This window comes from Rattus norvegicus, chromosome 5 (assembly GCF_036323735.1).
Source record: "Rattus norvegicus strain BN/NHsdMcwi chromosome 5, GRCr8, whole genome shotgun sequence".
NCBI classification, from domain to species: Eukaryota; Metazoa; Chordata; class Mammalia; order Rodentia; family Muridae; genus Rattus; species Rattus norvegicus.
Window position 1 is genome coordinate 129416227 of NC_086023.1, and position 27369 is coordinate 129443595.

A 27369-nucleotide genomic window follows, 5' to 3' on the forward strand; every position below is an offset into this window, starting at 1 on the left:
TTAAAGGCCCAGTCCAAATCCTACTTTCCCTTTTTAAAAAGATTTATTTATTTATTTCACGTATCTGAGTACACAAAGTCACTGTCTTCAGACACACCACACCAGAAGAGGGGATTGAATCCCATTACAGATGGTTGTGAGCCACCATGTGGTTGCTGGGATTTGAACTCAGGACCTCTGGAAGAGCAATCAGTGCTCTTAACCCCTGAGCCATCTCTCCAGCCCCCAAATCCTACTTTTCATATGAAGTCTTCCTTGACCTTTCAACATACAGGGATAGCACATGTGCACATAGACATAGATACACACATACAGACATGGACACAGATACACACACATGAATACATACACACACATACACATAGGGAGACACATATGCACAGATACATATACATACACACAGATGCATATTCCCCACACTATGTCTGCGTTCCTGGTACAAGTCCTTTGGGTCAGGAACAAGCTGTGCTGATGGTTGAAAGCCAGAGCACTTTTACCCAGTGTGGCAATGCAGTCTCTCACCTACAAGTCTGAAATCAAAGCTCTGAACACCCAGCCCTCCTCCTGTAAGTTACACAGTAGAACTTAATTTCCTATTACACTTTGAGAACACTTGCTGTCTTTACCTCCTCCTCCAGGGTGACTGTCCCCTGTACAGTACACCTAAAGAAGGCCTATGCTGGGATTGTCCAGGGACAAGTAGACAAGTGTCACAGTCCCTCCAGTGTCCCTGCCAGCTTCCAGAAGGGTGACTGCACAGTATGTGTCTGCCCAGGCCAGCTCTACCCAGCATCCAGGCTCCCCTCTCTTGCAGAGTGATGCCTGGATCTGACCATCCCATGAGCTCCCTCCCCAATCTTGGCAGCCTCTCCATATCACTCTGCTGCAGACCCTTAGGCCTGGCCTCCATTCTTCAAATACGCCAAGCTTGTCTGTGCTTCACAGCTCTCAGACATGCCGGCTCCGTCAGAACCCTGGACCAGGCTAGCTCCAACTCAGCTCCCAGGTCCTAGCTCTCATCCTGGCTCTCTCCCAGAGGAGAGGATCCGCTCACACATAAAGGAAGGAGGCCAGGGATGTCTTAAACATCCTATACTGTGGACGGGTTCCCTCTTTTCCCCCAGCAAAGATCATCCAGCTTAAGATGGCGATGGAGGCCAAAGGAGTGTGTTGTACTGAGCACCACTAGGGCCACTGTGGAGCCAGTTAGGGCTGAGAATCAGGGTGCCATTTAGAGGGGAGGAGCATCGTCTGTGGTAGAAGGAGGTTATTCATCAAGCGACAGCTCTCTGGGCCTGCAGAACTCCAAGTCCTCCATTATTGAGTTCCTGACAGGGAGGTGGAGGGATGGGTCCCAGCCTGGCTCCAGCATGTGGCTAAGCAGCACCCTTCCCACAGGGAACTAGACAGCCTCGTCCAGTCCTCACAATACTCGAAGGGTGAGAGCCACAGACACTTCGAAGGAGGGGTGAAGCTCGGTGTAGGGGCCTTCAACCTGGTGAGTGGGAACCCCTTATTTCTTGAGTTTCTGGGCCCCAGATGCAGATCTCCCGCATGTCCTTATCCCATACAAGGTCACCCTTTTGTGCCACTGTGCCTGGCTGTGCACTAGACACAGGCCCTGAGGTGATCCTTAAGGGGCTTGAGCTGGGGTCACAGCGGGTGACCACCTCCAGAGAGTCCACATGTGCCCACATGGTAGTTTGAGCCCTGCAAGGTGGGTAATTATAGCCATGGAGATTGGCAGTCTCAGAGACCAGACTGTTTCCACCCCAGAGAGCTGCTGTTAAAATGCTTTCCAGGGGTAGGGAAGGAGACAGGCCTGAAAGCAGCTGTGACCCACAGGTGACAGGGATCCAAATTCTCTTCAGGGATCTGGAAAGAGTTCCCAGGGGAGGAAGATAAGCAAGCACTTGAGTTGGCTCTGGAAAGACCCAGCGAGAGTTCCAGGCAGGAAGGGTGTTGCAGGCAGAGGGAGTGATATGGGCTTGGGTCGGAGAGATGCTGAGCGGCTTGTGAAGGAAGGAACTGGTCCAGGGAGACCGTGCAAAGGCTGGTACGAGTCTGGAGGGGGTGGCTGCTCTCTCACCTGAGTAAAGGGTAAGCCGTGGTGGGGCCCTCTGACTTTCCCTAGGATGCCCTCCACACACCCACTGCCTCTGATCCCGCAGACGCTGTCCATGCTTCCCACTAGGATTCTGAGGCTACTGGAGTTTGTCGGGTTTTCAGGAAACAAGGTAAATGCCCACCTTTGGGTGCCCTACACCTTCCTAGTACAGGGTTAGAGCTGGGCTAGACAGAGTGGGGCTGAGGGACCATGGCCTGGTGCTAATCCTCGCTCAGAGCCCCCTCTCTGTGGCCCTGGAGCCAGTCTAGATGTCTGAGCCTCAGGCTTCCCTCAGGGTTTGTGAGGCCACAGATCTCTCCCTGCCTGGCATCTCGCAGGGTAGAGGACCGCACAATAAGGATAGATATGAGGGTAGCCCCAGGGGGACCTGAGGCCACATTGCCTTTCTATGGCATGCATTAGGGACCTGGTCTTCTCCCCTGGGTCGCCTGCTCACTCCAAGGCCTTGAGCTAGTCCTTTATCTAAGGCCAGCCTTTGGTGCCCCTATGCCATCTGTGAGCTGTGCAGGGAGCCCTTCTGCACATCAGACTTTGAGAAGAACCAAGAGACTCACTGAGGGCAAGACCTGGCACACCAGCAGGGGTTGGAGGAAGCAGAGCAGGGAGGTCCCCTTCAGGAGGTGGCCACTGTGTTGATAGAAGCATTGTCCTGGACATCAGGAGTCACCCCCAGCCTCCTCCCCATGATGCCAGACAATTCCCTTTTCCCCGTGAGCCTCATCTCTGTAAAATCAGATGCTCCACATTGTCCTGAAAGTGCTGAGAGAGGGTCTTCTTTCTAACCTTTCCTGATATCAGACACACATGGACCACTAGTTTATGGTTTACCTGTTATTTTTCCCAAAATGACATCATTTTTACCTAATTTTTAAAGGAAATGTTATTATGCAAAATCCATCATGAAAAAAATCATTAAGAGGTCCTGACAAAGCCAGGCATGATGGGTCACAGCTTTTAACATTAGCTAGCACTTAGGAGACAGAGGCAGAGACAGGAGGGTCTCTGTGGGTGCAGGGCCGGCAGCTAGTCTACACAGTGAGTTTCAGTGCACTGAGAGATGCTTGGTGAGCCCCTTTCTCAACAAACAAACCCAGAGAGTGACATAACAGTCTTCAGAAATAGACGTGAGGTTGGCCACAGCCCCGCCTGGGTGAGAACAGAGCTATGTGAGCCCAGAGCTGGGGCTTCCCCAGGGCACCATCAAAACGACAGAATGCAGAACATGCTATAAACATGAGTCCTGGGGGACAAGAAAGGCTGGGTGGGCTCAGCGGCTCCTCAGGTCTATCCTTGGTCTGGGAAACCCTCTGTCTGTGGTACACAGCTGGAGGCTCTGGGGCCTGGTTGGTTGCTCCCTTGAGCAGGCAGTTGGGTGGGGGCTGGGGGATCTCAGGAAGGCTGAGGTGGGAAGGGCACCGAAGTTGCAGGTGTGGGCGGAGCAGAGAAGCTGTGGCAGGGTTGAGGCGGGCCAGGCCTACATTTGAGAAAGGGCATAGATGCTGAGGAAGGTACACACAGGTTAGGTCTGGTCCCAGAGATGGTTTGGAGCATTCTCCCCCAGCAAGCCTTTCAAGGCCTCCTGGTTAGGATTGTTTTCCTCAAGCCATTCCTTCTCCCCTCCCCATCTCTCCACCTGCACATGCTCTTGACCCTCTCATGGGGAGGGAAAGTCAGTCCTTTTCTCGGGGGTCACAGTCATGGCACCACCGCCCCTGGCTCCAGAGATCAGGCATCTTATGGCTGCCTGCCTGGGCCCTGCATTTTCTGGGAGCCCACCCAGCCTTTCTTGTCCCCCAGGACTACGGGCTGCTGCAGCTGGAGGAGGGCGCGACCGGGCACAGCTTCCGCGCAGTGCTGTGCGTCATGCTGTTGCTGTGTTATCACACCTTCCTCACCTTCGTGCTCGGTAGGAGGCCCAGGGTGCGAGATGGCGGGCTCCCGGGTGAGGGGCTGCACACCCTGCTTGGGCTTCCAGGGCTGAGGCCAAGGCAGGTCAGTGGGCCTGTACCTGGCCTGCTGAACATCCACTTCCTCTCTGTGTGGGTTCCATCCGTGAAATGGGGGTGATTGCGTCACCTTGTGGAAAGTATGAAGATGCCGTCCCTTCTGGTTCCGACTGAGAAATGGCCTCCAGATTACTGAGCCTTTGGTGTGATAGGGCACTATCCACATTAGCTTGTTTAAGCCTATCACTCTGGAGATAGGGAGAATCGTTGTGCCATCCCACAAGGGAAAGACAGAGGCTCCAGGAAGGCTCTGGCAGGTTGCTAGAGGGAGCACAGGCCCCAGCAGTGGTAACACGAGCAATGTACCTCCCTGCCTCCTCCAGGTACTGGGAATGTCAACATCGAGGAGGCAGAGAAGCTGCTGAAGCCCTACCTGAACCGATACCCCAAGGTGAGACCAACCCCTGCTGGGCACCCCATCCCACCAGTACCCAGTGGGCCCACACACATCCTCACGAGTTTCATTGCAGGGCGCCATCTTCCTGTTCTTTGCTGGGCGGATTGAAGCTATCAAAGGAAATATTGATGCTGTGAGTGATGTGGGGATCTCTTGGGGTATCCTAGGCCAGCAAGAAGTTAGACACACAGAGGCATACTCGGGGATAGGGTGAGCCCATGAAAGGGCAGGGGTGGGAGAAGCATTCTGTCGGAGGTGGTCTGGGAGGAGGGGCTCGTGCTGTAGGCTTTTGGTAGGAAGATGTAGGATTATGTCATTCCTGATCAGGAAAAGCTGCTGGCCAGGGTGTGGGTGATTAGGCTGGATGTGGGAATAGGAATGAGGTAGGTGGGGAAAGAGCCATGGAAAGGGGCTGAGCAATGTTCCTCAACCTGTGGGCCACCACCCTTTTGGGGTCAAATGACCCTTTCACAGGGGTCACCTAAGACCATCAGAAAACTTAGATATTTACAGTTCACAACAGTAACACAATTGCAGTTATGAAATAGCAATAAAAATAAGTTTATGGCTGGGGGTCACCACAATCTGAAGAACTGTACTAAAAGGTCATAGCACTAGGAAGGTTGATAAACTCTGAGCTAAAGACCTCAGGGAAGGTCACAGTCATGGCAAAGTCCAGAGAACTATGCCATGATAGAAGGCTACATTGTAGAGTCCTGGAAGTGTCCAGCCAGCCCTCTCAGGATCAATCCCTGGGTGTAGGTTACCATGGAAACTATGAGGCTCTTTGGTGTTTTCTCTGAGGCCCAGACATTATTATATCAATATATTAACACCCTCTGGAACTGAGTAGACGGCCCAGTTGGTAAGCTGCTTGGCACAAAAGACCTGAATTTAGTCCCCAGCACCTATGTGGAAAAGCCAGACATGGTGGCATGGGGTTTGTTGACTAGCTAGCCTAGCCTAGTTGGGGAACCCCAAGTCTCAGCAAAAAAGCCCTGACTCAAAACAAAGGCAGATAGCTCATGAGGAAAGACACTTGAGGTTGGCTCCACCCACATCCATTCACAGGAACACACAGGGATGGGAACAGTAGTAACATCTTGTGCTTCCTGTCCCCTCCCCCATGTGCACTACTCCAAGCTTTCACTCAGTGACCAGATCTCTAGAACCCAAAGGAGAGGCAGTCATCATGAATAGCCTACAGGGGGCCCTGGAAAGGTGTCCCTGCTGTGGAGTTAAAGGGTGCAGCAGTGCGGGGCCAGGCGGGCCTCCCTAAGCTGGCTCTGGTTGTCCACAGGCTGTCCGGCGGTTTGAAGAGTGCTGTGAGGCTCAGCAGCACTGGAAGCAGTTTCACCACATGTGCTACTGGGAGCTGATGTGGTGCTTTACCTACAAGGGTCAGTGGAAAATGGCCTACTTCTATGCCGACCTGCTGAGCAAGGAGAACTCCTGGTCCAAGGTGGGCTGACACTGTGGGTCAGGGCTCACCCACATAGACCTAGGAGCCTCAGAGCTAAGGACCAAACCCCAATGAACACAGATGTGTCCACTGGGATCTAAACAGAACCAAAGGTTTGAACAGGACTCAGGGGTGGGAGGAGCTAAAAGCTGTGACAAGCAGAGAAACTTGATTTGGTGCTGGGGGTTGAGTCCAGGGCTGTGCCTGTCCATGCATTCCCTACATCCTGAGCTACATCCCTTCAACTCTAAGGTGTCAGCATAGCTATTTGTCACAAGGAATAGACATGTCTCACTGTCTAGCATGTCCTGTCTACTGTGGCTGGGATGTTCTTCTGCACCACCCAGGTATGGCAGCCACCAGCCACATGGACACACCAAGCACGGAGCATGGAGCACCAAGACAGTTTACACTTTATGTATTTTTAATCGAAAGGCCCCAAGTAGGCGTAAGAAGGCAAAACCTTTGAAGGAGAGTCGTGGAGGAGGACTTAAGGAAAGAGGAGAAAGAGAACAAAGCAGACCCAGAGCAAGAAACACACACGGGCTCAGGGCACTGCCGAGAGGAGCTGTGTCCACTGGGTGAGGGCGTGGTATGAGTGTGGCCCGATGCCAGAAGCCACTTGCTGGAAGCTGACAGGCTGTCTGCCTGGCACAGCCTGGGTTTCCTACTCTTGTGAGGTAAACATTTGTGGAATTAGAGGGCAAAGAGCTGACCCCAGGGAGAAAGGCCTTGGATCAGAAGTGATTGTGGTCCACCTAATGTCCCTGGATGACTTGACGGCATGAGTCACTGCTTGCTCCAGCCTGACTCCTGACTGTACAGTGAGTGTCTATCAGGGTGGGGACAGGGAGGCCAAAGAGCGTGTTTTCACAGGCAAAAGCCTGGAGGGGCTCTGGAGGACAGGGAAGAAATAGCATCAGATGATCCTGTGGAGGAGTTTGGGGCAAGCCATGGGAAGCCTGAGAGGCTCTTTTTGCTTTATTATAACTGGGGCAGAAAGGGCCTGAATCCTTGTGCCTGCTGGACACTCCAAGTGCCAGGCCTTAGCCTCGGCCAGGATACAGAGGAACAAAGGGAAGACACTGAAGGCACATCCTGGAGAGAGATGAAGCACAGAAGATACAGTGTTTGATGCTGGCTATTCAGTGAAAGAAAAAAAAAAAAACCTCCTCAGTCAGGGACAACATTGGGGTACAGTCAAGGGTGTGCCATGTATGTCTTGAAGGAGGACTGGGCTGCAGTGGGCTGCAGGAGGGGGACCCCTTCTCTTTGGAGCAGGGCAATGGCTGGGATTAAAAGCTTGTGCCACCACGTCCAGCTGTCACGGGACTTTTAAAGACTTGTCCTACATCCTCCTGTGGCTTACGGATTTCCATCTGTCTCTATCCCCTTGTCCCATCCTATGACTTATGAACTATGTGTTCCCCTTGACTATATGAGACTACATACTAACTATCTTTCATATGTGGTAGCTATTATCCAGGAACTCACTTGTTTGTGTGCTAGAGCATGTATTTGGCACATGGGTGGATCTGCGAAGGAGGCATTGGCTTCCAGATGTCATTCTCTGTTCACCTTATTTTTTTGTGGTGATGTCTCTTCATGGAACACAAACCTTGCCATTTCAGCTATGTAGGCTTGCCAGTGAACGCTAGGGATCTTCCTGTGTCTGCCCTGCTCCAACTCCTCCCTACTTGCCAGTCCCAAACTGGGGTTCCAGACACCTGCAAGGAAGCCTAGCTTTATGCATGTGCAGAAGATCTTAACTCATTTCTCATGCTTACACAGTGAGCATTTTGCACACTGAGCCATTACCCAGTTTTTTTTTTTTCCTGGCTGGTTTTTATATCAACTTGATATAAGCTGGAGTCATCTGAGAGGAGGAACTTCAATCGAGAAAATACTTCTGCAAGATCAGGCTGTAGGCAAATTTTAAAAAGTTAGGGATTGGGGTTGGGGATTTAGCTCAGTGGTAGCAAGCACAAGGCCCTGGGTTCGGTCCTCAGCTCTGGAAAAAAAAAAAGTTGGGGATTTGGGGATTGATGTGGAAGGGCCCAGCCCCTTGTGGGTGATATCACTGTGGGCTGGTGGTCCTGGGTTTTATAAAAAAACAGACTGAAAAAGCCATGATGGGTAAGGCAGTAAGCAGCACCCCTCCATGGCCTCTGCATCAGCTCCTGCCTTCAGGTTACTGCCCTGCTTGAGTTCTTGCCCTTGCTGCTTTCTATCACTAATTGCTATATGGAACTGTGAGTGCAGTAAACCCTTTCCTCCTCTGGTTGCTTCTGGTCATGATGGTTCACCACAGCAATAGAAACCCAAACTAAGGCAGTCTCTCACTTCAGCCCAGGCCTAGAATTTATTATGTAGCTTTGGCTGTCCTTAAACTTGAAGCCATTCTCCTGCCTTAAACTAACAATTGTTAGGATTACAGGTGAGAGGGCTCACCTCATGCTAAGATCGTTTAAAAATTATTTTTTAGGTCAGCACACAAAATTATTGGTTTTATTGTGACATTTCCATACATACATGAGAGTATACACTTTATTTTCAGGCCCCTTCTTCCCAGGCCCCTCCCTTTCTCCAAAGTCTTCCTTTTTTTTCCATGTCACATAGAGAACTGAATAGATATAATTCTATGTACATCATCCATCCCTCCCTCCCTCCCTCCATCCATTTCTGGTTTGCTTTCTGTCGCCATGATCTGTTAACACCATGACTACACTGGCTAATTCTAACTCAACTTGACACAGGATAGAGTCATCATCAGAGAAAAGGGAGCCTCAGTTGAGAAAATGCCTCAAGGTCCGGCCACAGGCAAGACTGTGGGGGCATTTTCTTAACTAGTGATTGATGTGGGAGGGCCCAGACCATTGTGGGTAGTTCACCCTGGGAAGGTGATCCTAGGTTCTAAAAGAGCAGGCTGGGCAAGCCATAGGGAAGAAACCAGTGAGTGTCACTCCCCCATGGCCTCTGCATCAGCCCCTGCCCTCACTGCTTTTGATGATGGACTGTTCCGTGAAGTTGCTTTTGGTCATGGTGTTTCAGCACAGCAACAGTAACCCCAAGATAAAATGGTACCAGGACAATGGGGTTTTGTTGTGATAGACCTAACCATGTTTTGAAGAGAATGAAAGGACTTTGGAATTGGGGGCTAGAAAAGCCAATGAGTGTTCAAAGTGTGATGAGCTGTACTGTGGAAGCTTGGAAGATTAAAATTTTGAGAGTAGTGCAGATGATGAAGGCCTGGTTTGTGAAGCTCTAGAAGGAAGTTACAGACTATCACGGCTGTCTGCTATTTTGAGTTGAGATTCTGTGATTCTGGATAGCTGGGGTTGAAGAACCAGCCACGATTAGCAAGAGACCAGAACCTCTGAAGTAAAATCTTTGCTTTCCTGGGACAACTGATGCTGGAGCTAAGAAATTAGCAGCGATTAAGAAGAAAGCATTGCTGAGGTGAAGCATGGGAAGTGTTTCCTTGGAGTCAGCATGCAGAAGCTAGAGGCAGTCATTATTGTGCCTTGCACTCAAGTGGTGCTGGTTTTGAAGGCATGAAGGACTCATGAAACAAAGCTGGGGCTTGGCACTGTGAGATCAGGATAGACTGAGGTGCAGCCTCAGTGGTTGACGCTTCTCTTTTAGGTATACACCCAGGAGTGGCACACTTAATCGTATGACAGCTCTATTTTTGTTTGTGAAGAATGCCCATACTGATTTCTATACTGGCCACCGATGTACCGTGCCAGCAGGCTATAAGGCTCCTCTTTGTTGCTGGTTTTCTTGAATGTAGTTTTGATTTGCGTTTCCCTTATGGCTAAGGCTGTTGAACATTTCCCCAAATATTCATTGTATCTGTTTTGAAAACTTATGTATTTTGTTAATTTTTGTTTTTATGATTGTGGTGGGCATGTCAGTGTGTGTACACTCTGATCTACCCTTTCACACTTTTGTGGGTTCCTGGATTGTTATGCTTATATAACAACCACTTTACCTATCTACTTTGAGCTATCTAGATGATAGATGACCCCTTTTCCTTTTTTTTTTTTTTAAAAGAGATGGGGTCTCACTTAGCTCAGGCTGGCCTCAAACTTACAATGAAGCTAAGAATAAACTTCAACTCATGATCTACCTGCCCCGACTTCCCAGCTGCTGCAGTTACAGACTCTCCATGCCCAGATCCCAACTCATTTGCTGATTGGTTGCTAGACCTTTTATAGTCATTTAACAGACATGGTTTTTGACCTGGTTATTTTACACTAATTGGAAGCCCTACTGTCAGTTTTAAATTCTTAGTTTAAAAATCCAAATAAACTGAGTTTGTTTGGGGGCAGTGTTCTAATAAGAAAGATGTTCCTGGGTGTGACGGATGTAGAGTCTGTCTCCATTGCTTATGAAATTGATTTTGAATTAGTGTATATGTACTCAGCCATGTCTTTATTAAATTAATATCTCACAGGCATTCAATCGATAAAGCAAAGCTAGACGGGAGCTACTGTCCCTGGAATTCAGTGCACCCTTGTCAGGGAGAGGAGACCTATAGGTGGTGTACAAGGGGGACACCGTGTTAAAGGTCCTGTGAGGGGATTGCATTACACACCCACAAAGACGGAGCTTAGCTGATTGGAGGGTAGGCCAGCCGAGGGTGCTCCAACATGGATGGTGCAGGCGAATATTCCCGGATGTCCTGATGATCTCTTTTTCTCCAGTTCTATTTTGGCCACTGGCAGGCATTTTCTTTGGCAGAGCTGTCCTGGGAGGCAGCTGTTTCGAAACTTGGCCACTTGAGGGCAGCACTGAGGCAAACGCCTCAGCTCCTGTCTGTCTTGTGATACTTACTGCTTATGGGGTGTGGCCTCTCTGCAGCTGGAGCAGGGCTCCCTACTCTCCCTGTCAGGTGGCCTATGGATCTAGCAGGCAAGGTCCTTGCAGACATTTTCTTTAAGGTGGATTGAGATGACGGTGCAAAGTGAGTGATGTAGGTCTATCACTGAGCCTTGCGAGGGTCCCCTGTTCACTGTTCTGAATCATCTGTGTCCCATGCATGTCCTACCTATCTACTTCCACTCCAAATCTTCCCACGTGCAGTCACTGCTTCCAGTAGCTCTCCTCCATACTCACCCTGTCTGCACCGTCTCAGAAGCCCGCATGTTGCTCAGGTCTCTCTCGTTGGGGCCAAGATGGAGAGGGAGGCTGCTTTGCAGGCACCTAATTCCCACCCCTAAGCTCCTCAGTTGCTTCAGCATCGTCCCTGGGGCTTAGTCATTATAAATCTCTGTGGACCCACAGTGAGGGCTGAATTTCATGTGGCACTCACTGTGACTAGAGGGAGGGCTGCTCGTGCCTCACTGCTGCTGTCTCCCACAGGCCACCTATATCTACATGAAGGCTGCCTACCTCAGCATGTTTGGGAAGGAAGACTACAAGCCATTCGGGGACGATGAAGTGGAGTTGTTCAGGTGGGCCCCGCCACGGTGCTCCTGCTGTAGGTCTTACTGTGATAAAGCACCACGACCACGGACAAGTCCATCACAGCAGGGATGACAACGGGGGCCAGTGGGAAAGGGATGGGCATGGTAACAACTGCAAATGCAAGGCAGAGAGCAAAACTGGAAGTGGGGGGTGCTATGCATGAACTCTCAGAGTTTGGCCCCAAAGACCTACTTCCTCTAGCACACTCATATTTCCTAAACCTGTCCCTAAAACAGCACCACCCACTAGCAGCCAAGTTCAAATCCTTGTAGGGGACATTTTTCATTTAAGCCACCAGACTCTGAGGTAAGAACTCTCTATCAGCTGAGTTTGCTAAAACCACAGAGAGAAGCACAGCCCAAGTCATTGAATCAAACCGACATTAAAGCCACTGCCCAGCTGGACAATTCTATTAAGAAAGGAATAACAAGCAGGCTAATTTTGCAACTGGAAAAGGTATTTGAAGACCCTAGGGTAGAACCTGGAACCAAATATCTTTTCATTGTTTTTTTTAATCACTTATTGCCTTTGGTGAAGTCAAAAGGTTAGTGAGTCCAACCTGGAGTTGGAGGATGGTGTCTAGAACTCTCCTCCCATGTGGAGATGAGGCTGGCCAACTTCATTAACAGGCCTTTGTTAGTGCTGAAAGACAGCACTTTATGTGCATAGTGCCTTCTGCTAGAGCAAACCGTGGCCCCAGCTCACAGAATTCTCCCAATCTTGAAAGCAGGTATACTTTTGAGATTAGAAAACAGACCCAGAAAGGTTCTGCACTGAACACACAGCAAGGAACCTGAGGTGGCCTCACCCATCCAGTTGTTTCCTGAGCCCACAGAGCTTGGGGTCTGAGATCCCAGCCACACCCAGTGGCCAGGCAGCTGGTAGTGGGTGAGGCTCCAGTCAAGGCATGCCCGGCTGTGTGTGAAACAGCTGAGGCGGCCACAGTTCAGGAGGCTGGAGTTAATTAAGGGTTTGAGCTGTTTGTGCAGGTCCCTCCTTTCTCTGGGTGTTGGTCATGCCTGTGAAACTGGGATTAGACTTTTGTGGGCCCTCCCAGGATGGCCTGGGCGTACAGGGGAGATAACTAGGAGGCAGGCTTAGAAGATACCTAGATACATTCTGCCAGCTCTGGAACCTTTGCTCAACCACCTTCGAAAGCAATCAGGTCATGCAGGAACTGTGAAATGAGCCATAAGAGGCTGGCTTGCACCTTGAAATACTTTTAAGAGTCCCCTCATCATACAGTGTGGAAACCGAGGTCTAGAGAGGCAAAGACTGGAGACCTGTTCTCCCTACACTCTTGCTCTTTTGTTGCTGGGGACTTGGACATGTTAGGCAGGAGCTCTCCCACTGACCTGCATCCTCAACCCTTCTTTCTTCAGGGCTGTGCCAGGCTTGAAGCTCAAGATTGCTGGGAAATCTCTACCCACAGAGAAGTTTGCTATCCGGAAGTCCAGGCGCTACCTCTCCCCCAACCCCATCTCCTTGCCAATCCCTGCTCTGGTGGGTAGGAAGAGAGTCTCTGGGGCAGAAGGTGGATGAAGGGACTAGAAAGGGTTTCACCATCACCTGGGCTGGGAGACCGCCAGCAGGTGCAGGTGGACCTCAAGGCCAGAAGAACAGCTCTTCTAGATACTAGATAACACCCCAGCCCCAAGCAGAGGGATCACCTGGCTGTCTTGTTCCTACAATGACTGTTCTGTTGTCCCAGGGTTCTAATTGCTATTTGCATAGTCATCCTTATTAGATCAACCTTTTCTGAAGTGAGGTTGAGGTCTCTGGCCATATTATGTTTGACTTCATGGTAGGTGTAAAGCAGGTCAGTAATAACTTGAACAGATTAGACAGATGAAGTAAAAAACTTGAATTCAGGGATGTAAAGGCTCCAGAGCCTAAATCCAGGACCACTGTTAGGCTAATTCCATGAATCACTGGAGCTGGGATCAGATAAGCTGAGTCCAGAAAAGTAGGTTCTGCTCTGCTCTGATTGCTGGGTAAACATTCCTGTTCAATAGTGTGTAACCTTAGGGGTCCTTCTACCTCCTGTAAAGTCAGGTCTTTACAGTATTTTACAGACTGAGTGTGGCAGTGCATGTCTGTAATCCCAGCATGTGGAAGGTAGAGGCAAGGGGGTTATCGTCAAGCTACACAGTGATACAAGAGACCCTGTTTCAAAAAGAAAATTAGTTTCAGATGTATAATAAAGTTACTGCTATCAGAATGGGGGTGGGGTACTGTGGCAAGGGTCGAAGTGACTATACCTATGACGTCTGTAGAAAGTGATCTTGAGTAAGTCATGGGAAGGACAGGCAGGCTATGTACTTCTGGTTCTAGAACCGTTATAGCCGTTATTCTATCTCGAGACCACAGAGCGACTTAAGGAACACTGACCTGAATCTACTGTGTAACAAGAGCCCTAACATCTTTAGGGCTCTATAGAAACTGCATTCCGTATCCATTACCTAAGTGATAGTTTAGGAAATGGGACTCAGCTACTAAGTCATTGAAAGTGAAAATTTAATGAATTTCCTGCCGATCAAGATGTTTCCTAACTTTGATGAGGCTGCTGTCCTCGAGCTGCTGTTGAGGAAAGGGACAGTCTTAGGCGCCACTGTCCTGAGATGCTTAGTAGCAACCTCCAACAAGGGAGGCCCTGCCAGCTGGAGCAGGAGGGTCCCCTGAGCAGTGTTGGTCATGGCCTCGTCCTCAGGGAAGGAGTCTGGATAGAGAGAGGGTATGATAGTATTCATGCAAGGTACAGTAGGGAAGTAGCTGAAACCTATCGGCAGTGGGCCTAAACCCTTATAGAACCCCTTGTAAGGCTGCTTCCACAATGCCCTCAATCCTAAAACTTTATAGGCTAGGAGGGGGCCAAGACCTTTTGAACGGAGCTGCCTGTTTTACAGATGGGAAAACTGAGGCCCTGCTGAGGCAGAGACCTAGGACTGACTTGCCCCTCCCACTCTCAGGAGATGATGTACATCTGGAACGGCTATGCTGTGATTGGGAAGCAGCAGAAGCTCACTGATGGGATGCTGGCAGTCATCACCAAAGCTGAAGAGATGCTGGCCATGGGCCCAGGTGATTACCTCAGGCTCCTGATCCTGACAGGCTAGGTCAGGTCTTTAGAGATCAAGGTTCCTCTGCCAAAAATGTCCTCCTCATCCCGCTCTCCTACTAACCAGCCTTTTTAGAAGACCAGTGTTAGGTCTTCTAAGCAAGTGTCCCCTGTCTTCTTGTCCAGGGCCTTCTCTTGAGCCTCCTCCAATCACTCCTAATTCACTCTGGAGCCATTATCTCAATTTCTGTCTTTTCTTCTCAGATGTGAGTCCCCTGAGGTGAATCCTGTCTTGATTCACTTGTGTCCTGGGTTCCACAGAGGGGCTCCCTGAGTAACTGTTGCAGAAGTAAGCAAGCCTACCTTGTTCTCCCACATCTCTATTCTCAGAGAATGAGTACTCAGCAGATGACGACTGCCTGGTCAAATTGCTGAAAGGCCTATGTCTGAAATACCTGGGCCGAATCCAAGAGGCAGAGGAGAATTTCAGGAGCATTTCTGCAAAGTAAGTGCTTCTGGCTGCTCCATCTTCCTACTCCAACTCATTCACCATCCATGTGCTGATGTCTCCTCTGTGCCAGGATAAGATATCAGGAAAGGCTATCAGAGAGACACCTGATGTTTATGGCTTATGGTTTTAATCTTAGCACTTGGGAGGCAGAGGCAGAAATATTTCTAAGAGTTTGAGGTCAAGACATATAAACACAAATTAATAAATTAATTTAGAAGTTTAGCCGGTAGACAAAAACAAAGGGGAAAGTTTTAAGTGGAGTGTGCCTGGGCTCAGGATACACACCAGAAGCTGGTGTCAACAGTGAGGACCTCCCCTGCCTAGAAGGCTAGAGAAAAAGGCCAGGCTAAGAAGGGCCTTGTCTTTACAGAGATAAGCTGTCCTGCAGATGGTCGGGAAAGGACATGGCAAGGAAGATGGTGTTGTTTGTCTCTAGGACAGAATGGGGCAAGGGTCAGAGATACCCAGATAGGGAACAGGCTTCCAGTTTAATAGACCAACCTTGAGAAAAAGTGGTTGAGACTGAAACAGGGGGGTGAGCTAAGTCAGCCTGAAGGCTCTGGAGATGGTCCCAGCTTTTCTATCTAAGGCAAGGAGCTGACGTTCTGAGAAAGCTGTGGAGAGAACCTGAAGGGTGGGCCATGTCTGCTTCTGTTTTGCAGTGAAAAGAAAATTAAATATGACCATTACTTGATTCCAAATGCTCTACTGGAGCTGGCCCTGCTATTTATGGAGCAAGGCAGAAATGAAGAGGCCATCAAACTCCTAGACTCTGCAAAGTAAGGCTTGGTCAATCCTCATGTTTCCTATCTGTGCTCCCTCCGAACTGAGGTGCCCAGGTAACAGTGAGGCTGCTGGCAAAGGCAGTGTTCTGGGAACAGTTCTGACATGTTACAACAGAGTTTTTCCCTCTGTTTACAAATAATTGGCTGAATTCTTGAGACAGGAAGTGAACTACGAATGGCCCGCCCTAAGCCAGCTGTAGAGCTGGTATAAAGACCTAAGTCCCCAACAGGACCAAGAGTGGTAAGAGTAACCCCTTCCATTGGGCAGGGCTCAATTTAGTCTTGAATCCTTGAAAACTAGAGTTTGAGTTGTCTGTGAATGGGGATGCGTCTTACATAGCTCAGATGGGGAACTGAAATATGACACACCTCCCAGAGGAGCCCAGCCTCACCTGTCTGATCCTTTTCTCCCCTTTAGGCAAAACTACAAGAACTACTCCATGGAGTCAAGGACACATTTTCGGATCCAGGCAGCCACACTGCAGGCCAGATCTTCCCTAGGAGACGGCAGCAGATCCCCAGTCTCATCAGTGTCCCTGTAGCTTTCTGCAGCACTCTTGGGCTGGACAGAGCTCCTGGAAACATTTCAAAAGATCACCTCCCCTACCCTGCCCTTCCTTGGGGTCCACCTGGTGCTCCAGTGGGATTGCACAAGAATGTCTGTGCAGAAGCAAAGACAGCCTTTTTACCAGTGTGGCCAAAGCCTTCACACATACGGGTACCTGTTTTACACTGTGATGTTTAAGAGAATGTATGAACAGTTTACATTTCTTTAGAATACATTGATGGGATTATAGTTGGTGTTTAAAAAAAACCTACCCCCCCAAAACAAACAAAACCCTCTAACTGCCTGTTAATCTGTTTACTTCCTGATCTGGAAGTAATTTCCCTACTTGTTATCCAAGGCCAAACTGCTTTTCAAACCTCAGCTTTTGAGGATAGGAGTTCCTAGCATCTGAGACTTTGGCTTCAAAGTTCTACATTGCAAATTCCAGGACAGCCAGAACTACACAATGAGACACTGGGTCTAAAAAAAATAAAACAAAACAAAACAAGTTGCTAACATTTAAAATTTGAGTTTTCATATAAATTTGTCTTCTAATTGAAAAAAAAAAAAGGCATGAGAATCAGAAGCTCAAGGCCAGTCTTGGAGTCTGAAGCCAGATGAGGTGCTTAATTGAAAGGAAAGTCTTAAGACAACAGGAGGCTACTCTACAACCTGTTAGCTTTCTGTGGCTTGCAGCCCACATTATAATGTCAGTCAAAACAAACACTCTATCATGATCCTTTTTCTCACTTAAAGCTTTTTTTTTTTCTTCAGAACTACACAAAAAAAAAAAAAAAAAAAAAAAAAAAAACCCTTTCTACAGACAAACCCTTTACAAGTATGTTTTTTTTCTAAAGCCTGGATACTATGCCAAGGCAGCACTGGTCACATCACTAACACATGGTTGGTAAAACTGCAGCTTACAAGACTGCTTTTGCTTCTCTTTTAAACTGTGTGCTGCTGCTGCCGATTTCCTGGTGACTTCATTTAACTAGCCAATTTTTACCTCAATTGCCCTGGTTGTAGTCTGGCTAATGACAGTTCAGTGGATTAGGCTTCTTGTACTCCACCTGTAGCTTCTGAGATAGCCTGGAAAGAGGTTTCTTAATCCTATCCTATCCTGTCCTAGGCTCCTTCATGTCTTGAGTCATTCTAAGCTCCTCTTCTCTAGTACAGACTTTTACAGCACCTCTTCCCTGTAGGAGACTGGGACAGCTGGGAAGCCCAGAGGGCAAGTGTGCCTCACTGTTCAACAAATGGACCAGTTGGCAGGGGAGCAGCAACTGTGTCAGATCTGCATGGGCCGTTGGCTATGTTGTCTAGCTCAGACGCTCCCTGGTCTGCAGGGTGGTTGGCAGTATGCTGGTCCCTATCAGCTCTCACACATCTTGGCAGGTTTCCCAATTTCCTTATCTCTCAAGTCAGAGCAGGAGTGTTTCCAAGTCAGTTGTTACATGAACAGCAAAACTAAAAAAAAACTAGGCCCCCAGAAGGCCAACCTCAAGCCAAGGCTTGGCTTATGTCCAGGTAAGAGATTCCCAGTAAGAATGACATGAGGAGAAGCCTTCAGAAAGTCTCAGCAGGCTGGGACCATTGAGCAAAGCGATCAAACCCATTTAATTTAGAACTCTTTAATTCTAAGATGATGGGGAACCAACAATCTCCCGTTTTACTGCAAATACACAGCCTTCCAGAGTACCTCTTCAACAACCATTTCCTGATGTCCTCATAGCAGGTAAATGAAAAGGCTGGATTCTGAAATCCAATCATAGATGGGTTCCCGTCAGCTTCTGCTTTCCAAAGTTAAAAGGTATTTTTCTGCTAAGGTTAGCACAGGTAAACCTACAACCAACCAACTTCATTTGGAAACTTGAAAATCCATTCCTAAATGAGCAACTATAATTGTTTCCACTGCATAAAGGCAGTTGATAACTAGAGGCATACAGTTGCCAGTAGACAAGACTGATAGGCAGATGGCACAGCTAACACCTTGCAAATGGCCAGGATGGGCTGTTTTCCTCCATAGTAAGGGTCACTTAACAATTGTAGATATCTAGCTGGACATGCTGACACATGCCTAAATTCTCAGTGCTCAAGTAGTACAGGTAGGAAGGTTAGGAATTTTCTGCTGGGCAGTGTTGGCATAATCCCAGCATTCAGGAGTTCAAGGCTAACCTAGTCTACAGAGTTCCAGGACACCCAGGGCTACACAGAGAAACCCTGCCTTGAAGAAACAAATGATAAAACAATAAAGGAAATCTGCTACACTGCTACATACTGAGTTCAAAGTCAGCACGGGCTGAGACCCTGTCTCAACAAATCATTGAAACAAAGGGAACACCTATGTTCTATGGAAAAAACTAGTAATAAATGCTCACATCTGCTAGTTGTTACCAAACTAGTTGTAATCCTAAGTGAGGGACTGAATGTTTTAAAAGATGTAAAAACACAGGCTAAGCTTGCCTAACAGATCACATACCCATTATGGATCACAAATATACAACTACTTGAAGCTGAAGCTGAATTCTAAAGCCCATTCTCGGCTAAATTGTTAACTGACTTAAGTTTCATGGGGAAGAGGTACCCACCAATTCCACCTTTGAAAATATTTGTAACACGTTACATAAGACATGGGTCCCTATTCTGCATGCTACCATGGAATACTGAGAGGATCTAAATTCAACAAAACCAACACTTAAAAGTGGGGCTGAGAAGGTGGCTCATGAGTAAACTTGCTGACAAGCATGAGGACCTAAACCCAGATCCCAGTCGTCCATGTTAAAAAAAAAAGGGGGGGGGAGCAAGCAAGCTAGATGGAAAAGCGCACCTAGTCCAGCACTGTGGCAACAGAGACCGGTGGATATGCACACGCGCGCACACACACACACACACACACACACACACACACACGATTCCCTAGAGTTGTCTGGGATGCTGGGAACTCAAGTGCGCCGCCATGCCCAGTGAATGCTGGGAACTTGTGAAAGTACATGCTCTTAACAGCTGAGCTATCTCTCCAGGCCCCAGTTACAACTGCCTTTAGTCGTGATGGCTCATGCCTACAATCTCAGCATTTGGGAGACCAAAACACGATAGATAGCTCTGGAGTACAAAGCCCATCTTGGGTTTCAGAACACCAATTTTTGCTTTTAGATTTTTGAGACTGGATCTCACTATGTAGCAGCTGTGGCTGGCTTCAAACTCAGATCCTGTGAGAACTCACATGAAAGTTGTGGGCCAGCAGGCCCAGACTGTTTTACAGATACAACTACCACCTGCTCATTGGGCACCCCCTGTTTTAGTTGTTAAAACACACAGGTAATGCCTGCTAGACTCTTAAAAAAAGGCTCTGGGGGTCCACAAGATGGTTCAGTTTTTGACACGCAGGCCTGACCACCTGAGTTTGATCCCTGGGATCCACAAGTAAAAGAACTAATTCCAATAATTATTACTCTACATGCCCGCCAAGTGATTCATACTATTGACAATGATAACAATTATGTAAATAAGTCCCAGCAGTTCCCACAGAGGAGGCAGGCTTTGGTATGACTAAATTAGGCCATCTCTAGTGCTGCCATTAGGGCCACTGGTTTTTGGGTTTGCTCCTGCATTAGGCGTTCTGTTCAAGTGGCTTCTTTACATGACAGGATATATGACAGGCACTTCAGGCCTCCTGTCCTAGCAGCATAAAGGGTTTCTTTTAACCCTAGTCTGCAAAATGCAGAGTAGGGACAAGTTTGGCCTGGCTCAGCATCTATCACTTAGGCAACAAGTTCAAAAGTTTAAGTCTCAGACTATTATTAGCATCTTTTGTGAACTTGTTAAGGACATTCTCAGATCTAGAAGCTATATGCCAAGAGCCCCAAAGTCTTCCAGATGAATCTGATGCACTCAAGTTCCTGAAGCACTGGTTAGAGACTGGCTCACTAAGAAGGTAGCAATTCAACCGATTTGCTGCTGTTCTTCCTCGCTGCCTCTCAGCTCCTTCTGAGACTGGGTCTCCTTGTGCAGTGTTGGCCGGCCTAGATCCACCTGCCTTTGGTTTCCTTGTGCTTAGCTTCCAACTGTTCATCAGACCTCCCTCCTCACCAGACATGGTCAGATTTCTCTTTTCCTTTACAAAACAAGTATACTTCTATGGGAGCTCATTCTGATAAGGAAGTAAAGAACAGTCAGAGTAAAAATAAGTGTGTGCTGTTTAGTTCAGAAGTAGTCAGCCACAGACAATGTACAGAGGAAAGCTAGAGGGAAGGCACATAATGTAAAAAGGTTGAGGCACTTTACAAGGTACAAAAGGCTAGATGGCAGTCCTATGAAGACAGCCATTTCATCCCAGTTTGGATTTATTTTCAGCCAAACAGGAAGCTATTAATTTTAAGCTGGAGAATGACATCATTCAATTGATTTATAGCATTTTAGCTACTATGTCAAGAATGGATTATCTGGGGTTAAAAATGGCCAACATTTGTTTCTGGCTTGTCTAAAACACTACCAAAATACTGTACCTTCCTCACCAGAACTAGACCTAGAAGAAATTAATGCTGTTTCAATATGCTAAGTAAACAATGATCGCCTGGTTCATTTGGTAAGAATTCATAGTCATGTAGAAGTAGGGAATCAACTGTGCAAAGTTATCCTTGGCCCTTACATACCTTATGGCACTACATGCACCTACACACACACACACACACACACACACACACACACACACATACACACACACACAGACAGAGCAGGGGGGAGGGTGGGAGGGAGAAAGAGAGAAGGAGAATGTGTGTGAAATGCGGAGCAGAGAGCAGGCACAAGGAGAGAAAGTTGCTGATGTTCCAGACTGAGGACCTAAAGCCAAACTAGATCCAGAGGAAATGAAGTTTAAAGATATACAAGGATGCTATCATCCTCCAAATGGAACCTCTTCAACACCCCAGGTTGCTCTTTGACCTTCCTGTATACACACATGTATGTAGCACACACAAAACAAAACTAAAGCAGCGGGGAAGACGACACAGAACACATGGCAAGAAGCCTATGTAGCCTTGACTATGGCGTCAGTCACAAATAACTGACAAGCCTCCAACACTCTTAATTGCAATCAGCTAGGAAACAAAACACAATGCATCAAAGCAAACGTTACGTTACAGTAGCTTGGGAAAGGATTATCTACCAATTATCCCAAACTCTGCTAGTGCGTCAATAGCTTGAAGAGACTGTAGTAGTTTGATAAGGCCCCCCGTAAGCTCTCCGATCAGTTCCCGCTGGCCGCACTGTCAGTATTTCATGAGTAGGTTAGGTTACAGCTCACCCCACCTTCCAGCTTTTGCTTTTTGCTTCCTAGGTGCATGCAGATGAAAGGTGGAATCATTTAGCTTCCTTCATCTGCTACTGTGACTTCTCTACCACCATTATGCAAATCTAGACTACCTTCTGGAAATAAGCCCAAATAATCTTAACAGACGTGTAATTACTAGAGAGAATGTGAAAAATGTATTGTCTCTCTGCAAGGGAAGAAGAGTCTGTTACTAAATTGAGACCCTACACAGAAGTAACTGAGGATGACCTTAGACTCAGATACTCTTGATTTCACCTCCCAATTGCTGGGATTACAGGCATGTACAAAGAATGAAAATTCTTTCAGGGATCATTTTTGATACTTCAGGTAATTATCATATGGGTCAGTGATTATATATAATACAATGATTGTATTTTAAACATAAATTAGCACCTATTAAGAGTCATCTTGAGAGATAGTTTTAGTTGAGATGTTAGAACAGGAGCCATAAACTGATTCTTTCCCAAACTTAAAGCCAACCTTCCTTGTGTTCATAAATTTCAAAACTAAAGGTTAAAAATTAGTTTGATTATTAATTATTACAATGTTAAGAATGTATTAAGATGTATTTAAAAATACTCACAAATGTATTAAAAAATACAAATGCAAAAAATGTATAACTCACAGAAGAATACAGAGACAAAGTATGATGCAGAGACTGAAGGAAAGGCCATCCAGAGACTGCCACACATATGGATCCATCCCACATGCAGCCACCAAACCCAGTCATTATTGGGGATGTCAAGAGGTATATGCTGACAGGAACCTACCTGATAATAGCTGTCTCCTGAGAGGCTCTGCCAAAGCCTGCCAAATACAGAGGCAGATGCTTACAACCAACCATTGGACTGAGTCGCCAATGGAGGAGTTAGAGAAAGGACTGAAGGAGCTGAGGGGGTTTGCGATCCCATAGGAAGATCCATATCAACCAGCCAGACACCCCAGAGCTCCCAGGAATTAAACCACCAACACATGGAGGGACCCATGGCTCCAGCCTCATATGTAGCAGAGGATGGGCCTCCTTGGTCCTGTGAAGGCTCAATGCCCCAGTGTAGGGGAATGTCAGGACAGAGTGGGTGGGGGAGCACCCCCATGGAAGCATGGAATGGGAGGATGGGACAGGGAGTTCCCATAGGGGAAACCGGGAAGGGGGATAACATTTGAAATGTAGATAAAGGAAATATCCAATAAAAAATGAAAAAAAAATGTTAAAATACATTTGCATGCACATACAAGCAAATAACTAAAGAACGATTGCTGCGATTGGTACCCATAAGCCCAGTACTAAGGAAGCCAATACAGAAGGACTACCATAAGGTTGCCTGGTCTACACAGCGCACTAGGCCAGCCTGGGTTATGGAGTAAGATCCTATCTCACAGAATCAGATGTACAGATTGTACCTATGTAACTAGGCTATTTATTTGTTGTTGCTGGTACTGGGGCTGAACTCAGGGCCTCTAGTAAGGTAGGAAAGTGACCTGCCACCAAACTTCATATCCTCAGCACTTAATAGTAGCATCATTCTAAGTGTTTCTAAGAAACTTACCTTTTGATCTTTTTTACCACTTTCAGTCAAGACCACAGGTCGCTCTGGTTTAACAAGATGTTTTTTAAAATGTTTAACTTCTGTGGCTGGAGAGATGGCTCAGCATTGGCTGCTCTCCCAGAGGACTATGTAATCCATTCTCAGAACCCATATGACCACTCACAACTGTAACTGACAACTTCTTCAGGCCTTCATAGGCACCAGGAACATGAATGTTGCACAAACATACATTCATGCAGTCAAAATATCCATATACATAAATAAAATGTAAAAAAAAAGTTTTCATCCTAATGAAGGAACTTTTAATTAATGTAAAGAACCTCAATGCCCTCTGTTTTATGAAATAATACAGACACACACAGGGGCAGGGTAAGTCTTCCAAGACCAATTTAAGAGATTCCTTGTATCAATGTTGTCTTAGGGTTTCCATTGCTGTGAAGAGACACCATGACCAAACAACTCTCATAAACTCTTATAAAGGACACCATTTAATTGGGGCTGGCTCACAGGTTCTGAGGTTCAGTTCATTATCATCATGGTGGGAAGCATGGCAGTGTCCAGGCCGGCATGGCGCTGGAGGAGCTGAGAGTTCTACATCTTGTTCCAAAGGTAAACAGGAGAAATCTGGCTCTTACATGGCTAGGAGGAAGGTCTCAAAGCCCACCCCAACAGTGACACACTTCCTCCAAAGGCCACACCTACTCCAGCAAGGCCACACCTCCTAATAGTGCCATTCCCTGGGCCAACCATATTCAAACCACCACAAATGTAAACATAATTTAAAGTATATCCAAGCAGTTCAATTTGTATAAGCTTCTCTTGCACCTTTTCCTTGGTTAGGTTTTCTAAACATTTCAAATTCCAGAGCCATACTGAAACAAATCTTGCCCATTTCTAAATGTTACACCTGCTTTAGGAAACTTTAAAGCTATTCAGTTTCTAAGTGTGTGCTTAAATCATAGGAAATACAATGCCATGAAACTTCCCTACGTTTTAAAAAATGATTTGGGATTAAAGTCTGATTCCTTAATATGTAAAGGCTGCCACTAAGGTGACCTGCTTATTTTTCTTGACATACACAGAGAAAAACAGAACAGTAAACACTCTGTGTGTGGTGTGTGTGTGTGTGTGTGTGTGTGTGTGTGTGTGTGTGTGTGTGTAAAAACAACTTAAGTTTATGCGTGGGTTTTTTTAAAAAAAAGATTTGATATTCTAGGGAACATGTTAACTCTTAAGTTAACTCTTAACTTTAAGCACTGATGGCTGTATTATAACTTTTAATAATTTAGTAGATGCTAAAAATTGATGGTTCTTAACATAGTTATGTACAGAATAAAGTTAAAAGGAATAGCAATCACCCAAGAGCACTCATTTGAGAGTACTTTTCTGAGACAGAAGGGGTCTGTTGTTGTTGTTGTTGCTAGTGGTGGTGGTATTATTCTTACCAAAGCCTTCAACATGACAGACTGGGAAAAGGATTTTTTACAAATTTTGAGAACCTAGGAAAAAAGTCTGACTGTAATACTTGATGACACATGTGTATAATTAGAAAACATAAGGATTAGAAAAGAATTATCACTAAAAATATGGCACAACTTCAGCTGTTTCCTCCAAATTTACTTTATAATTGGGTGGATATAAATTAATGAACAGAAATTAAGCAAGAGATACGTGACCATTTAACAGAACCTGATAATCTAATTTCAGTATTTTCCAAGTTCATCTTTAAGTATTTCCATCATGGGATCCACTGGGAAACTAAGCAAGGTTATGAACACTGAACAGTTAATCGACTGAATGTCAATTAACTATTTATGACAATTTCTTCCATAACGCAATTATGAGGGCCTTCAAGAAGCTTTTGTATGTAAAAACGTGTTAGTCAAGTACTCAACACAATATAAAAGAACATCATTTCATTTGTAAGGTGGAGTGCTTCTGTTCATCATTTTTAACTACAATGTCACTGAGTAGAAGGAACAAATTACCTCGAGAACATAAGGAAAAATAAACACATGCTAAATGGATAAACATTACATCTTTACTAGACCATTTCTACCTCTAATCCTTCAGACGTGTAGAGATTTAGAGTGTTCTTACATTAATTGCAAGAAAAAGGAGAAGTTCCTTTGAGATCACAACTATAAAGTCATGTGGTTATACAAATCCTGCTGCATTGGTGTGCAAAACATGAAACACATTTACCTGTCCTGTCAGTCACTTAGCGAGACTTAACAGATATACCTTTCTGTGAAACAGACTAGATGTGTTTCTGTAACTTCAATAACCCCAGCACTACAGTAACAAGAGATGCAGTATCCTTTTGCTATGGTTCCAGACGGTGGGGAAAGAGGTCACAGGAAAGAGAATCAAAACTGTTACAGCTGAGAAACTTCTCTAAGTTTCATCATGGTGCCACCTTCATTTTTACATAAGCATGGTGGCATAGTTCAAAGCTCAATAAATCAGAAATATTAATATTTGAATTTCAACTTGACTTTCAATTATCACCATTTTAACAACCAAAACAATAAGACACACAAGGAAGGGGATATCAAATCCACTTTGCTAGCCTTGGTTTCCTGACACATCAACTCATTTTTAATAGAAAAGGGATAGTGCATCTCAGTTTGCTCACAAGCTAGGAGATCACTTTGAATTCTGCATTTCCTAACTGCAAACAGAACATAGCACTTACAACAGGTTATAAATAAACTGGTTTTCAAGCATAGAGCCAGCCCCAACGATAATACACTATTTAAAAAGACCTAAGGCAATGAATTCCATTTCCAATGGAACAAAAGAACTGTGCAAACAAGCTTAAAACTACTTTTTTGTGCCAGTGTTATAAAATGTAGCTTTTAATAAAACCTTGACCCAAATGTCAGTAACTTTTCAGAAAAGAATTTGGGTGGGAGAAGAAACTTATTTCATTTAGGAAAAATAACAACTATATCTTTTTCCTAAGCTTCAACACACACGATTTAAACATGTACAGTTGCTGTAACACTTTACACAATTCCTATGTACTGGAGCAAGAACAAGGTCTGATGACAATTATATTTTAAACACTGGGTCAAGGCTTTACATAAAAATACCATCCATCCTACTTTCCCCCTAAGTTTCTAAAATATCACATACTTTCCTCAACATCTGCAGCCATCCAGGAATCTGTAGGAAACTTTTGTGCATGATCTTAATTCCTAATCCCTGGCTCTTTGGGCTCAGTGACAAAAGATCAAAACCACCAAAGCTGATGGTTCACTTGAAGTCAGACGAGACCCCCTGGCTCAATTAGTCTCATAGGATGAAAGCAGGGCTGCGTCAACTGGCTCCATGCAGGAGGGGCACGTGAAGGATCTCATCAACCAGTCATCTATACAGTCCAGGTGATAGATGTGCATGCACGGCAGAAATCGAATTGGGTCCCCATAGACAAAGTCCATCATACAGATCACACATCTGAGGGAGCAAGGAAGAAGTGAAACAGTATTAATCTAAATACACACAATCAAAATATTCACATACCTAAAACATTTAAGTTGCCCTGTTACCTCATTATCAAAGTATGAAAACGGAATGAATTCCTTTCCTAGCAAGCACTGAAACATTCACATTTTATTTTGATTTCTTGTTAGTTAATTATAAGCCTTGAAAGCAACTAAACTGAGCAAAGAAAAATAGACCACATTAAGGATCAAACTCATACTGTGCCTGAAAATAGTTATACATTACAAGAGATATCTACTATGATGCTTTAGGTAGGAAATTACAACCATTGCTTCCTTGCACTGAGTTTTCAGAGTAATCAGGAATAATACTCATTAAACTACAAGTAAAATCAGAATGATCGGGCCCGGAGTAGTAGTACACTGAAATCAGTATTCTGGACACAGAAGCAGGTGGATCTGAGTTTTACTCTAGTTTGATCTACATAGAGTTCTAGGCCAGCCAGGGCTGCATAATAGAAGGTTGTCTCAAACACAAAGCAAAAGAAAAAAGCAAAACAAAATGACTAATTCTGCCTACTGTGTTTGTTCTAAGTTAAAACTGTCTTCATTAACTCACTTTCAAGTCCACTGCACTTTTCTACAGGTTTAAGAAACCTAATTCTACAGGGGTTCAAA

General features: G+C 46.1%; 2 protein-coding genes across 14 annotated transcripts in view; one reads left to right on the forward strand and one right to left on the reverse strand.

Moving 5' to 3' along the window:
• Positions 1–25553, forward strand: part of Ttc39a (tetratricopeptide repeat domain 39A) — a 62220-nt gene extending 36667 nt beyond the window's left edge. For 6 of the 8 annotated variants that reach the window (XM_063287386.1, XM_063287387.1, XM_008763953.4 and 3 more), the window contains exons 7-18: positions 1399–1498; positions 2172–2237; positions 3926–4034; positions 4458–4525; positions 4605–4664; positions 5832–5993; positions 11361–11452; positions 12848–12968; positions 14435–14546; positions 14914–15028; positions 15697–15813; positions 16238–25553. In XM_063287386.1, the coding sequence (XP_063143456.1) occupies positions 1399–1498; positions 2172–2237; positions 3926–4034; positions 4458–4525; positions 4605–4664; positions 5832–5993; positions 11361–11452; positions 12848–12968; positions 14435–14546; positions 14914–15028; positions 15697–15813; positions 16238–16361 (1246 nt within the window). In that variant the 3' untranslated portion in view covers positions 16362–25553. Of the gene's footprint in view, positions 1–1398; positions 1499–2134; positions 2238–3925; positions 4035–4457; positions 4526–4604; positions 4665–5831; positions 5994–11360; positions 11453–12847; positions 12969–14434; positions 14547–14913; positions 15029–15696; positions 15814–16237 lie in introns of those variants that run through there. The other 2 variants (NM_001415826.1, XM_017593270.3) reach the window with 2 other exon arrangements.
• The window catches only part of Rnf11 (ring finger protein 11), a 30729-nt gene continuing 28204 nt past the window's right edge, over positions 24845–27369 (reverse strand). For 5 of the 6 annotated variants that reach the window (XM_063287042.1, XM_063287040.1, XM_039109108.2 and 2 more), the window contains one exon: positions 24845–26704. In XM_063287042.1, coding sequence (XP_063143112.1) covers positions 26533–26704 — 172 coding nt within the window. In that variant the 3' untranslated portion in view covers positions 24845–26532. The remainder of the gene's footprint in view (positions 26705–27369) is intronic. The other variant, NM_001271224.1, reaches the window with a different exon arrangement.